This window comes from Trematomus bernacchii, unplaced genomic scaffold (genome assembly GCF_902827165.1).
Source record: "Trematomus bernacchii unplaced genomic scaffold, fTreBer1.1, whole genome shotgun sequence".
Lineage (NCBI taxonomy): Eukaryota > Metazoa > Chordata > Actinopteri > Perciformes > Nototheniidae > Trematomus > Trematomus bernacchii.
Window position 1 is genome coordinate 416,917 of NW_022987620.1, and position 14,825 is coordinate 431,741.

Here is a 14,825-nt window from a genome sequence, read left to right on the forward strand (position 1 = left end):
TAACATTTGACAGACAGAATATTTAATTGTGATCAGTTCATTTAAACTATATTTAAGCAAGGTAGAAAATTGTAGGTTCCCAATAACAAAAGAGGAGGAAAAAACAAAGTCCACTTAAAATATTGCACATATAATATTTTGTATTGTTCACTTTTATTTCTAATTTAGCATTAAAGGTAGAACCACAGGTTACCAAATGTCTTCTCTCTGTTAAAGCTAAACGTAATTAAAAGTTGAAAGTATGTCATATTGTGATGCCTTGCCATCAGCTTCTAGAAATGTAGAAGAAGCATTGGTACACTGATATCTTGAGGGTTTAAAAGGTATCAGTCTGTTGAACCTGTTGATATAACTCTGCAACCTCTCTATTTTCTGGTTTGGGCATATGTAATAAACAAGTCATGAATTAGCATTCGCAAGAATAGCGACTTTCTAAATTCTGTGTGATATTACAAGTAATACTACAGGAAGAGACTAAGCATTGTACCGGATTAGCAAGGAAATAAATTCGACCTATATGCTATAAGGCCTTGATACAAATTAACAAATCAAATGAATTGGCTGTAATGTTTTGTTGGTACACGTTTTACTGCCACAGCATTGCCTTTGGGCTAACATGTCCGAGTTATTAGCATTGGTAATTGAATGTGGCCCATTTCTTTTCTCTCTCTCTGCCACAAATACAGACTCGCACCATTCAGGGTTGTTATGTTGATATGTGGTTCTTGTGAGGCATAAACCAGACTCATATCTCAGGTGTTTTGATACTCATTCAATGTTAAGCAACATACTTTCCATTCATTTCCTTGATAGGTTGAATGTTATAAAGTATTTTTCAGTTATATTTTGCAGTACAGGTTGTACAAATCTTTGGTTGGGCTTATGGCTAAGGAGTCCTCTGTTACCGTTATGCAGTAAGTCACATGCACATAGTGCCATACTATAGCCATGTGGATTTGTTGTTGTTTGACACCTCAAGGTTGTGTGCATTATTTATGTGGCATCTTGGTTTTCTTTTGCTTGTAAGGCAAACACTGTCAAACAATCATTCTGGCATATGGAAGTCTGGTAGAAAGGTCACATCAAACCATGATGTTAGCTTGACAATTACTAAAAATACATTTTAAACGTAACCTAAAATATTTAGTTAAGTTTTTCACATGTATATAGTCAAATAAACTGCAATTTCTTTAAATTAATCTGGTTAATCTTCAAGCTTCTCATGTGTGTAACAAAACATTTTTCTTATAGCTCTGAAACCAAAACATACATTTTAGTGTTTCAGGAATTTGTGTTGTAAGACGTCATGAACTGCTGCAGTTGTACCACTCTTTGTGACATCTGCAGCACTACTTCAAAGAAAGATTCGACTATAAATTGAGTGTTTCATAATGAACAGTTAGTAAAACATTATGTCCATGAACATGGTGGTTTGGAATCTTTGGTTTGATTAATTTGGGGTTGTTTGGAGCAGTTACGCACATTAAACAATTACCGACTTTCTTCACTCACAATTAAGAACCTTTTCTGTGCGGTGTAGATAATCGAGGGCCCTTGGATAATAGTCTTAGATATGCTAAATGATAAACTTCAGGTAACGATATTTCACATCAAAATGGATATGTAGCAATTGCTGATGTTAGGGTTCTGTATATTATTTTCTTACCCTTTCTCTGTCAACTTCTTTCTGCCGCTATATTCTCTACCCATCTCTGTACCCACCCCTCTATGTTTTTCTGTGTTTGTGTCAATGATCTACTGTCAGCTTTCAGCTTAGTGCCACACTACTGATCACAGAAGCTACCAGACAGTGAAATAAATGGAGCATTATTTTCTATATGTGGCCTGTGTACTTTTTTTTGTGTCTGCTGCCTGCTCATTCAGTACGTAACAGTCAATATTTCTGTCATCACCAAGCTTAACGAGACAGGACGCTGTTGTTATACTTCATGCCAATAAAATCACAAAGGTGCAGGCTAATTTGTCATTTCTAAAGTATTTTCGCCCATTTTTAACAACATTCTTGTAACAGTGACAAGATTAATGACATGGAGGTCTGGCTGGCTTCACAACATTACTCCCAAAACAGAGACAATAAAATAATCGTTTCTTTCACAATGAATGATGGTAACTCAGCATGATTGTAAGTGGACGAAGATAAATCAGCCTTTCATTTTTTTTAAGCACTATTATGGTCGACAATGGTTAGGCACAAAAAGTATGGGGACAAGTGAATATAGTATAGTTCAACCAGTTTGAGACAGACCTACTAGTAGTGACAGAAAACAAAGAAATGATAGATGACAGAACACAGCAGCAGATCATGCAGAAAGAGAATTTCTTTTTCTGCATGAGTTGGCAGAGCTGTAGGACAGAGTGCTTCTGAGGGTAGCGTTTGCCCTGTTGGTTATACAGTCTGACATCTACAAGACCCTGCTTTCATCCTCCTGCGCTGACTGGCAGGTTACATTAACAAATAAAAACTCTCCTCCCCTACATCTATAAAAAGATTGGTTCAAATAAAAGACGACCCTGAGTATGTGAGACCCTGGGCATTGTATGTGTTATTTGGACATGCAAAACGGGAAGCACTGGTTTGGGTGTTATTAGAAAATATCACAGGTTATGGGCAGGCAGGTCAAAAAGGGACAAAGTAGAGTACCAAGTAAGTAATTAATAACTTACTGATACATTGCGTGCATTTGTCCACCTTCCTTCTCTTTCCCCGTGTCTCAAATACAGCACACATAGCGCATGAGTTTGCTTGTGATTATCCTTGTCTTAGATCTGTGATATTATACTGTATAAAGTTGGCTGTTTGCAGGTAGGGTCAAAGCCCAAGGTAAGCAGGGCATTAATGCAAATCTTTGCAATGGCCAAACATTTTCATTTCATTGGGTCCAAAAATACATTTGTTTCCATTGACTTGCATAGGGAAAGATACGTCTGTAAATCAGCATGTATCTTGTACCGGGATCAACTTCATAAGGGTTTAAGGAAAATACAAATCTAACGGCCCAGATCCTCAGGACCTCAATTTCATCAGTGTTTTCTCTTTAATAAATGGTACTTATAACACAATGTGTAGTGTTGTGAAATGTAGTAAGTGAAAGGCAATAGATGATAATGAATACATAAGTGTACTCACTTCCTTGTTTACAGATTTCGAACAGTAGCTGAGAAGATTTGCCAAACTGATCTGATGAGTTAAGTGGAAGAAACATTCACTTCTTTCAATCATAAAGACTTGAGATGAGGTATGAGAATACACCCTGACAGAGGGATCAAATATCCATGTGATCATATGATTTGGGGTAATCACTGTTATATGAAGGGTCTTGGAAATGTTCTTTTTGAATAGTATGTCTCTCTACACTGACGTCAAGCAGTATGGGTCACACAAACCTGTTGCTATATTTATACATGCATTCACAAAAAAATGTAGCATTTTCAGGTGATTCAAGCAGACGGAGGAGCATGAATTTTAATTACACATGAATAATGTAGTCTCAATCTGCTTTCTCTTTATAGCGCACACAATCCTTATCTTTTTCAATTCATACTTAGGAAAAATCACTATGAGATGATAAGAATCAATTGACAGCCAGAGTTGGGATAAGAGTTTTCAGGAGACCACTACGAAGAAAGCAACTCCTGGAATTTGGTAGCATTTCAGGTTGGTATGAAACGTCTGAGCAGAACTTTGAATTAACATTCCCATCTCTGAGACTCAATCATCTGCTGCTGAGAGAAAGGAAGTCTCATCAAGATTACTACGGAGACGACTGTGCTTTGGAAAGAGAAGAGATTGACCTCGATCAACACATAAGTTTCACACGATTTTGAGGTCAGCAAAAAATGTGATGGCTTGATGGGGTAGGTCTATATATAGTGTATACATTTTATTGACAAGTGCAGGGGTTCCCAACCTTTATTGTGCCAAGGACAATGGGCTGGCTCCGGCCTATATAGCTGAACTGCTCCAGCGCTACACCCCAGCCAGAGCTTTAAGGTCTGCTGACCAGCTGCTGCTGGTAGTGCCCAAGACCAGGCTTAAAACCCGAGGGCACCGAGCCTTCGCAGCAGCTGGCCCTAGGCTCTGGAACACTCTGCCCCTCCATGTGAGGTCGGCCCAGACCCTAGGGGTTTTTAAATCTACTCTTAAAACACACTTCTTCTCTCTGGCCTTCTAGTTAGAGCGGAGCACGACTCCTGACTTTTCCCTGTTTTTTTATTTTTATTTTGTTTTTTATATATATCTGTTGTAATTTATTGTCGTTTATTGTGATTGTAGTAATGTGTTTTTATTACATGTACAGCACTTTGGCTCGACCAAAAATCGCTTTTAAATGTGCTATATAAATAAAACCTGATTTGATTTGATTTGGAAGGACCAGCAGATACATAAAAAGAAAATCGCCGACCGGTTGTCAATTTTAACTGATTTTAATATTTACTCACCAGCAGGTAGCAACAGAGACTAATTGTATGTAACAGCCTGAACAAATACTAGAACAATATGCATCCAAAACATATTAAGGTTTAAAAAAAAAAACGGAAAACCAAAAAATCAACGTTATTCAGTTTTTAAACCAAAACGGGAAAAACAGATAAATCAAGGTTTCGCCAGGGTGTGTGTGTGTGTGTGTGTGTGTGTGTGTGTGTGTGTGTGTGTGTGTGTGTGTTTAACACGTAGCAGCCTGCAGTCACTCTTAAGCTGTTCTGAATAAGATAGAGTGAGTGAAGGCGGTGCGTAAAAAGGCACAGCTCTCGGCGCGCTGGTGCTGCACTTCTCAGAGGCGGAGTTACACGTCCCGCTGCCTCCTGATGCTGCAGCCATTTCATGAAGTGAAGGAGGTTTTCCTTCTATAAAACAGCTGTGGGCAGCAGATACTGTGAGAGTCCCGGACATGAATTCATAGATCAAGGCAGACTGGTGCACACACTCTCCTGTTTTGCCAATCCGGTGCTTAAACAAATAGCTCTACACCCCTGGCCGACATGTCCTTAAAATGAAGTCCGAGTTTGAAATATATCTCAAATAATGTATGCACTGCCATTTCCCCACATAAACATAACAGTCTGCAATGAAACGGTTGTCTCCTGTGTGCTCCTCTTCCTGCTTGGCGCACCGGTAACTTTCTCGTGCGCACGAGAGGCTGAGACCTGAGTTGTTGAAATTAAATAAATGATTCTCTCTCTACTAGCTTGTTTAAAGTGAAGCTTTAGAAAGTTGCAAGTAAGATCAAATAAGGGAAGCTAGAAATACAGAAAAATAAATACAAAAATGTAGTAGGAGCAACAGCAACAGGCAAAATGCACATTCGGCGCATGCACTCTACAGTATATGCTTTTTTAACTAATCTTGTTTGTTTGTTGACTATGGTTGTGGGATTATGGTGATGAGCAATAGAAATACAACATTCCGGGTTTCCGCATCTTGGATTGTGCATTTATAGTGCTCCTCTCAATGGTCTGATCAACTCACTCACTCCACTCACTCACTCGAAATCTATTTTGTTCTAAATTGGATCAAATATGTTACTTTTATTAAAGCAAATATCACAAAATCCAATTTCCCTCCCAGGATTATGAAAGTATTCTGATTCTGTTTTTGATTCTCCACTGCCATGTTGAACCATCCTGTTACTACATAGACTTTAGTGAGTGCCTTTTGCATTTTGAGGTTCTCTAAAGGCCCTGTATGTTTTCCAACTCGGTCGTAAAGGGAAGGGGAGCTGAGGGGTATTCAGTTGGTTGCAAATAAATAAATAATACAAATGAATATGTTTTGGAAAAGAGGCAGCTATGAACAAATTAAAGTTTTAAAAATACACAAACCTGAAACGAGCATAACTGGTCCCTCAACCAGTAGCAGTTCTCAACCTAGGTGTCCCGATGGTTGTGGAGTACTTTTTACTCTTTAACACTAGAACCGCCAACGGGTCAATTTTACCCGCAGCTGTTTTTTGATTGTATGTAACTTTTTTTCAATAAAATATTAAAGTCTCCTAGTCCGTGACTTTTCCTGAAAGTGTGTTATGTAGCACCCACTGTTGTTAAAAATTGTCAATATGAAGTCAGATTGAAAAAATCGCCAAAGAAATTGCCATTTATACCTATATCCGCCAGCGGGTAATATTTACATCATAGAAAATGCAGCGTAAACATGACGTGTTACTATAGCAACGCCTTTTGTCTACTGCGGTTCCTTATAGATAGAGAGAGAGAGAGAGAGAGAGAGAGAGAGAGAGAGAGAGAGAGAGAGAGAGAGAGAGAGAGAGAGAGAGAGAGAGAGAGAGAGATAGATAGATAGATAGATATATTGATAGATAGATAGATAGATAGATAGAGAGAGAGAGATAGACAGATAGATAGATAGAGAGAGAGAGAGATAGACAGATAGATAGTTATAGATAGTGTAACATCTTGGAGAATACAAGATCTTGGATGACTGAGCTCACGTTGAGGACGTAATGCATGTGTGCAGGTTACGTGCCAGTTGAATAAAGATGGACACTCGGAATGAGAGAAGTAGTCTGCGTCGTCTGTTTATGTAGACAATTATATGTCCATAGAACAGAACATTACAGATAGATCGATAGATAGTTATAGATCAGGGGTCTCCAACCTTTCTTCATCTGAGAGCTACTTTGAAAAAATGAAAGTGGCCAAGAGCTACTTGCATCACATCGCTTACATTTATTCACATAGCCCTCATCAGTTGAATTAAGCTATACTTTTGTACACGTGTGAAATTGCAATACCTAAAGCTTATCAAAAATCTTAACTTCACATCAAGGTCCAAGAAAACGAAGATTTCTCACATATTATTATGGCCCACATAATAAGTACATCACTGAACATTCACATAAGTGTCCTTAATCACCACCTTACAAGCATTTCACTCTTTTGTTAGTGAGATGAATGGCACTGCATGCAGTCCACCATACAGGTGTCTGCTGGAGTGTACCCACTTAGGTTCACTCTAATAGAGTCATTTAAATGTCCATCAGTCAGTCTTGTTCTGTATTTAGATTTCATTCATGTCAGAAAAAGCTGCTTCACAAAGGTATGTAGAACAGAACCAAATAAAGCAGACATTTTCAGTGCTGCTTGGTAGGGCTGTGCAATTAATCGTATTTTAATCGCAATTACGATTTTGGCCTGCCACAATTACGAAAACAACATAATCGAATAAAACAATTATTTTGCTTTGCTAGGTTGTGACAGTGCACTGCAACATATTTGATCTAATTTATTTTGGTCTAATTTATTTGTATTTATCATATTTATATATGTTTAGTAGCTTGTGGAAGTGCGCTCCAAAATATTTGTTGATCTTGTTTATTGGTATTTACTATTTTGATATTATTTATTTAAATGTTAATATAAATGTATCATTTATTTATTGGTTTTTCAGTTGAATTATACGTTCAGGGTAATCAACAGTTAAAAAGATACTGTTCAAATTATTATTTGTATTTGTTTTAAAGTTCAATAAATGGATGTTTTCAAAGTCAATGAATAATCGTATTTAATAATCGTGATATCAATTATTGACCAAAATAATCGTGATTATGATTTTTGCCATAATCGCACAGCCCTACTGCTTGGTGAATGTTCTATAGTTTTCGGGGTCTACAAGGGTCCAGAAATGTTGTGAGTTTTGCTGAGATTTAAGCTGAACATTATTTTGGAGATCTCCACAGGATTGACACTGAACAGTTGTTCAGCCATCTTTTTCTTCTTCGTCTTGACATTAAATTATAAACCATAATAAATCAAGTGTATAGGTCTAGCCTCCCTATATCTGTGTTTGAAAATGGTTCCATCCTCAAAAACAAAAAACTAATACTTCTGCAGTCTAGCTGCAGCTTCTAGCTACGGTCTTCTGTTAAAAAAAAGACACTGAATGTCCTGAATGTGGCATCACACACATGACTTAAGTCTGAACACAGCAGACAACAGGAGTATTTACAACAGCATTATAAAAACAAAAATAGTGCATGTGGGTGCACACTTACATTCTCTGTCTTACTGTTACATAAATCCCATGAATGTATGAGATTAAGTTAGCTTCATCATATCTCAATCAGTGATTAATAAAGTTTCTATCGGGTCACTATCAGCCTGTCACTCATTATTTTCAGGGAGGGGGCGGGGTTTGGAGGAAGCTTTCCTCCTGCCTTCACAAACTTTACACAAGTATTTATCAACTGAAAATAGCAAGAGGATATTCATACTCTGCAATCCAAGACTTGATTAAATCCACCAAAAACCTGACATGACGATAACGAGTGTTTTTCAAAAAACACAAATCCCTCCCTGTGTGTCTCTGAGCCGCAGCGACAGGCCCTGATTCAGAGCGGGTCATTCTGCTGTTAGTTCTGGACTGGTGCTGGTGGAGAAAGCAGACTGCTCCGTGTGTGTTGTCGCTGTGCTGCTGTCACGTCTGTTCCTTGATCTCTGCGTCACCGACCATTTGATATTCGTGTGACAGAAAAAATTCTAAAATAAAAAAACGTTATTGTCTAGCCGAAACATCAATAAGCAACCTTACTACGCTATAATCGATAATCGAGCGGCGAGCTACTGAAAAGCTGCCCGCGAGCTACCGGTAGCTCGCGATCAACGTGTTGGAGAGCCCTGTTATAGATAGATAGAGAGAGAGATAGAGAGATTTGTACCTAAACAAAACACAAGTCTAACACCAAGCGTTTAAATCAGCACTGGTAGCGATATTTTATACTTCATGCTATCTGCACAAACTATATCATATGAAAAGCTGAGAGTCCACAGATTCTATTGGTATAAGTTTCATCCCTGTGCGATCAAAACTCACTGTTCTGCATGATAAATAAAAGAACATTGTACCTTGAAAATCAATAGCGGGTACATTTGACCCGTTGGCGGTTTTAGGTATACAGCGACCTCTGGCGGTTCTAGTGTTAATACAACATTGCCTGTACCAGTGATATAATTAGCCTTGAGGCACATGAGGGATTTATAGGGGTTCAGAGGGAGAGAATAGTAACAGACCGGTGGTACCATAAAGCAGCATACAACAGAAATACAGTGGATGTAATCAAGCATTGTGTGACTGCCGGTGAGGTCCAGTCCATTAGCAAAGACATGAGCACACACTGCAACCTTGTTATAAGAGCTGATACCATGATGTCTTCTGATCTCAAGCAGAAACAGTGAAACAACCAATAGTATCTGATTTCACATTACCAAAATGAGATGACTTCCTGCTATTCTTTCTCATGTTTGATTGTAAACTAAATATTATGGAAGTATTTGGAATGTTGGTTTAAAAAAAATGGAGGTTTCATAAACTGAACAACAATAATCGATTTGAAACATTACTGGCAGATTGATCATCTATAATGAAAATAATTAGCAGTAGCTACAGCCCTAACTGTTTTCATGTGAAAAGGAAGTCCTTAAAAGTCAATGAGCTCATCTTGAGAGAATTTGAGAGACCCAGTCCCAGATTAAGTTCATTAATCGGTGCTTTCTGAGAGGTGCAGAGCGACAGTGGAAGTGGAAGTGAAGTGGGCTGATCAATAAGGAATAGATTGGAGAGTTATCGTGGGCAAATTACAGTGGCGCTAATTGTGGTGTGAAAGTGACATTTAAAAAGGAACTTACTTTGACTTCTTCCTGTAGTTTCCCGAATCGAACTGTGCCTTTTAGAATCCTGCTGACGAATCCCTGTTTTTCCTGCTGAAGAAGCGAAGCCTGTGGAGGTAGAGAGGGAAGACGGGGGGTTACTGATCTAAGAGAGATACACGGGGGGACGTACAGTTGGATGAAGGATGTGAGGGATTAGGGGGAAAGGTGGATAAAGGAAAAGAAGACCGTTCAAACTATTGCCATATTACAGTATTACATTTTTTACCATTGCTAGCTAAAACATTTTTTTTTTGCTAAAGCCATTATCCAGAGCAACTTACATACACTTCAATAGAGTAGTGATGGAATGACGTATTTTTGTAGGTCGACCTGGAAGTTCGCATGGCAAGAGTTCTCTTGACTCAAAGCAATGGGAATCTTTTAGTGGATTTTGGAATATTGCAGAAAATAAGATCTGTGGCAAACTAACCATTTATTGAAGCGGCAATGCAATCACTAGATGTAGAAAGCTATGTCGGTAACAGAACTTATCCCACGCATCTCACTCAAAATGTTGAAAAAAACATACAAGGGAAATACAAGTACTAAAATGCGGACTCATTTCCAGGCTTATTCCTAAACTGTAGACATGCCTATGGGAGCAATTTATAGTTAAATATCTTGCCCAAGGATACATTGACATGCTGACTGTAGGATAGGGGATTCAACCACTGACCCTCTGATTGTCAGATCAAAGCATTTACCCCCAGAGCCAAAGCCCCTCCAGTCTGGAACATTAGGTGTGCAGACAAGACAAAAGAAAGATGCCTCAATGGTGAATGGTGCACGGACTGTGTCCTTATAAAATAAATTGGTTCAGTAGAGAGCTAGCTTTATCCAATACATTTTATTTTTGACATGTATTGATAGTTAGCCTTAGTATTGATAGATTATTAGCAGGATTGTTTAAGGCAAAACCTAAATCAAAAAGAAACAGGTTTTTTGTATTGCGCCTACAAGATGATGAGCTAAGTGTCTTTAATATTACCATAAATACAATTATCCTTGAGGTCACTGCAATTGCGATTAAATTGATCGGCCCATCATCTTTTGATCTGCTCATAAAAACCTCTCTACTGCTCTACTGACAACACAGCAGATAGCCGATCATAAGAGTACCTTCACTGACAGCAGGCATGCACACACACACCGTTATGGTCATCCTTTTCTCTTCCGGATGAATCGGCTCGTGTTAGCTTTAGAAGTGCTACCTCTCAAATGGTGTCAGTCTGACCTTCCACACAAGATGGGCTCTCTTTATTCCCTGAAAAGCCAGCTTTGGCAAACTCCCTGAATCTATTAACATTTACCGGAAAAACTTTCTCTGGTCCCCTGACACCCACTGAGCCAAAGACATACTTTACAGTTCTATTTGTTTCACATTACCTTTATTGCTGTTTTTATATCAACCAACATTGCAGATCACCTCTTCTACCATGTTTACATTTTAAATACAATTAACTAATGTAGTCAGGTATCAATGCTCTAAAATATGAAAGGTGCCATATTGCAACATAGGTCTTCTATTAGTCTATACCAGGGGTACTCAAATACAAATCTTAAAGGTCCAAAAAAATTGTTTCAATAAGACAAAGGTCCGTTTATTACGGTCATTCAAACTTTTAAACAATTGCAAAAAGATTCTTAACACGAGGTTGCAAAAACAAAAATAATCTGTATGCAGCAGTTTTCATTGTTATTGTGTCTGTGCTTGATCCGTCAGAGTCGCAGTGTAAGAGCTGCACAGTTATGAATAAAGGCAGCTGCACCCTCTTTCATTCAGCATTCCCATTATTGCTTTATAAATGTCTTGCCCCCTTGTGTGTCCACTGAGGTTCGTCAGGCCCAGCACATCTTCAACAAACTCCCCCTTTCATAAAAACTCACAAACACCAGCAACTGAGCATTGTCAGTGGTGTCAGTGGACTCATCCACAGCTAAGGAAATGCACTGTGCATTTTTTATTCCATCACAAAGCTGATTAATCAAATCACCAGCCAGTATTTATGTTCTTCTGGTTGCTGTGGAATCTGAGAGGGGGATTTGCTTGATTTGACCTGTTAATTCCTCTTTTTGTTTGCCTTCAAACATGGTCTCCATCACTTCAGTCATGCATTCTTTTATACTTCAGTTATTATCCAGTGGAATGTCCTTACCTACTGGCCTAGTTCAATCAAAGTGGTTACTTTTTTTTGGCTGGACAGTGGGCAGTGTAGTTTTACACACCGTCTTATTTGACTTCTCAGGACTTAAAACTGTTTTTTGGGGGCAGACCCCCACAAAGAAAAAAATATATTTACACACGTAAGGTCATCATCCTAACAGTTTTGTATGCTCATCCGTGAGCAGAGCATCAAGTTGACATGTCTATTACAGCTGAATGCGGCGATTACCATTTTGTTCAGCAAAACGCCTCACAAAATTAGTAAGATCCAAAGCTTTAGTGCGTTTTGATTCAATGCGGAGTACAGCCAAACTTGACAGTCTCTTCTCTGTCATTGTAGACCGCAAATACCTCATTCCTTCAGTACTTGGGTCCGAATGCTTCTCGTTTTGCGCCGTACGGTTCAAATGAAATCAGGGCCGGGGGAGGGGTTACAAGACGTGCGTCTTGTGCTGCATTCACTTGCACTCGGACATTAGAGACTTTCTCTCATAAATGTCCGATGAGCCACAACTTTTCTTTCAAAACAAAGCTGCCAACTGGGGTGGCAGCTGGGGTGGCAAGGCCTATTTTTAGTGTGGCAGTTGCCACCCCGGTAGGTGAAACTAGGCTACTAGCTACAGTACAGATGCAACTAGATGAGCTGTTCACTCTCGCTCTGACTTTTTTTTTTTAAACACACACGCATTTTTCCCACCCGCATTCCGCGAAGACCCGCCCTACTGTGCCTCTGATTCGCAGACTGTTGGTGGGGGGAAAAAACGCTGGCGGGATGCTGAATGTGATTGGACCAAAGCGTTGACAGACACACACAGACAGTGGAACAGTCTGACATGCAGAGCGCTGTTTGCAGTGGACATAGCGGAGAATGTTGACTCGTTGCGTTGTGGCGATGTCTCACAGATAACACAGATAATACAGATAATACATATGAAAAGTATAATTTGCTCAGAGTCCAGAGACAGTTGTGGTTCGGTCCGGATCCGGACCAGAGTCCGGACTTTGAGGATGCCTGGTCTATACAATACTCCACAATCATAAAAAAATATCTTTAAATTAGGGCTGCACAATTTGGAAAAAAATACCTACTTGCAATTTTAAATGATGTTGCAATCGTGATATGGTTTTACAATATTAAAGCGAATGACAAATTACTTTTCGTTGAACATAAGCTTCAAAATTAAAGTTTTTGGCAAATCCATCCGTTTCCCCTGTGCATTGCATTGTGGGACGGACAACAGCCTATACAAAATCAAGATTATTTATTTAACTGACATCTTTGAGACATATAGATTGTTATTTTTCAAGTGCAAGTCTGCCTTCTCAAAAGCTGGTTACAATGACAGTATGTGTCAAAGAGTTGGAACTCTATAATGAAGACACCGAGCCTTCCACACTTTGACAAATTAGATCAGATTTACAAACCCACTCTGCAGGGGAAGGTGGAGGCACAGGGAATCAATGCTGGTATCGACTAACAAAGTAAATGTCAGTCCGACTGATTCCAGAACACTGATTCCGCATCTTGTTCAAGTTCATAGCATTTAATAATTCAATGGGAGTTATTATTAAAGGGGCCCTAGTTTGCTCATTTACAGGTCCATTTGTGTTTTTTTCCCTCTACTGCGACATGTTTACATGCTTGCCTGTGCTGCAGCACCTCTTTTCCCCCTCTGTCTGAAACCAGAGCCCAGTCTACTCTGATTGGTTAGCTGGCCAGCTCTGTTTTCATTGGTCAACAACACCATAGCCTATCACGTACAATGTGTGGGATTTTAGCCTTTGCAGATCATTTACATGCACAAAAACCAATATAACACACTACAGGAAAGGACAAGCCCGAAAACCACAATAGGGCCCCTTTAAAGGGGACCTATCATGCAAAATGCACTTTTGTACGTCTTTTATACATGAATATGTGTCCCCGGTGTTCCAGGGAACTCACCAAGTGTCAGAAAACACAACCCTCTCTATTTTCCTCCATACCCAAATCTCTAAAAAAGGGGCTGCAACGGATCTGATAAAAACTGATCCAGATTTGAACACGTTACTGACGTCAGGACGGTGGCGCTACGGCTATTGGGCCAACTCTCCACCTATCAGGGGGATGTGGGGTTGGGCCACGGCCGGCCATTGCCGCTCGAAAGCGCTGGAGACGCTGTAGTACATATGCCAGGCCTGTAAGTGGCGCTGTAGTCTGCCACAAAAGCAGCGAAGAAGACTTCCCACGCATGGTTGCCATGGTTGCCCTTCTGTTTATTCTCCGCTGTGGCTTTCTTTCTCCCTCCCCGAGGCAAGCGTTTGCTCCTGCTGCTGTAATTCAATGCAATCCCTCCCCGTCGAGGCAAGCACTGTAATTCTCTCCGGTTAGTCCACCAGCAGATGACAAACACCCACCTCTCCGCCTCTTCCAAGGAACGAGGAGACCGTGCGGCAGAGTTTCAGTTTCAGTTTCTTTCGCCGGTCAAGATGTCCGTTAAAGTTTAAATCTTCCGGACAAAATTAGAAAAGTGCCGGTCAAAGGTCTTCTTTGTTATTTATTGAGCTTTAAAACAAATGAATAACGACTCTATATAATAATATAATAAAACACGCAGGACGGAGATCTCCCCCCTCTTCTGACAGCCCAGCAGCTGTTCAGAGCACGATCCCCTCTCCTGCAGGGGGGCGTGGTCAGCTGCAGCTCACAGAATCAGCCCCCTGCAAAAACAGGGCTGGAAAGAGCAAATGGAGCGAAATGAGGCATGGCTAAAATGCAGGATCTGTTTGGTATTTTGAAAAAAAAACTATATTTATATACGTTATATAGGTACGGCCCTACAACATATTGTTAAAATATAGCATGATAGGTGTCCTTTAAACAAATGTTAACCAGACATACTTTTTTCTTTCTACCAATCTATCCTGGATGGATGGGTGGAATAAATAAAGTCTCCCAAATGAAGAAATGGAAACACAATCCACTGCAACAGGTGGATTG

At 39.6% G+C, this 14,825-nt stretch overlaps 1 protein-coding gene across 5 annotated transcripts in view; it reads right to left on the reverse strand.

Annotated features, from left to right (window-relative positions):
- cep89 (centrosomal protein 89) overlaps positions 1–14,825 on the reverse strand; it is a 108,085-nt gene that overhangs the window by 61,686 nt on the left and 31,574 nt on the right. For all 5 annotated transcript variants that reach the window (XM_034132744.1, XM_034132743.1, XM_034132741.1 and 2 more), the window contains exon 16: positions 9,658–9,747. In XM_034132744.1, coding sequence (XP_033988635.1) covers positions 9,658–9,747 — 90 coding nt within the window. The remainder of the gene's footprint in view (positions 1–9,657; positions 9,748–14,825) is intronic.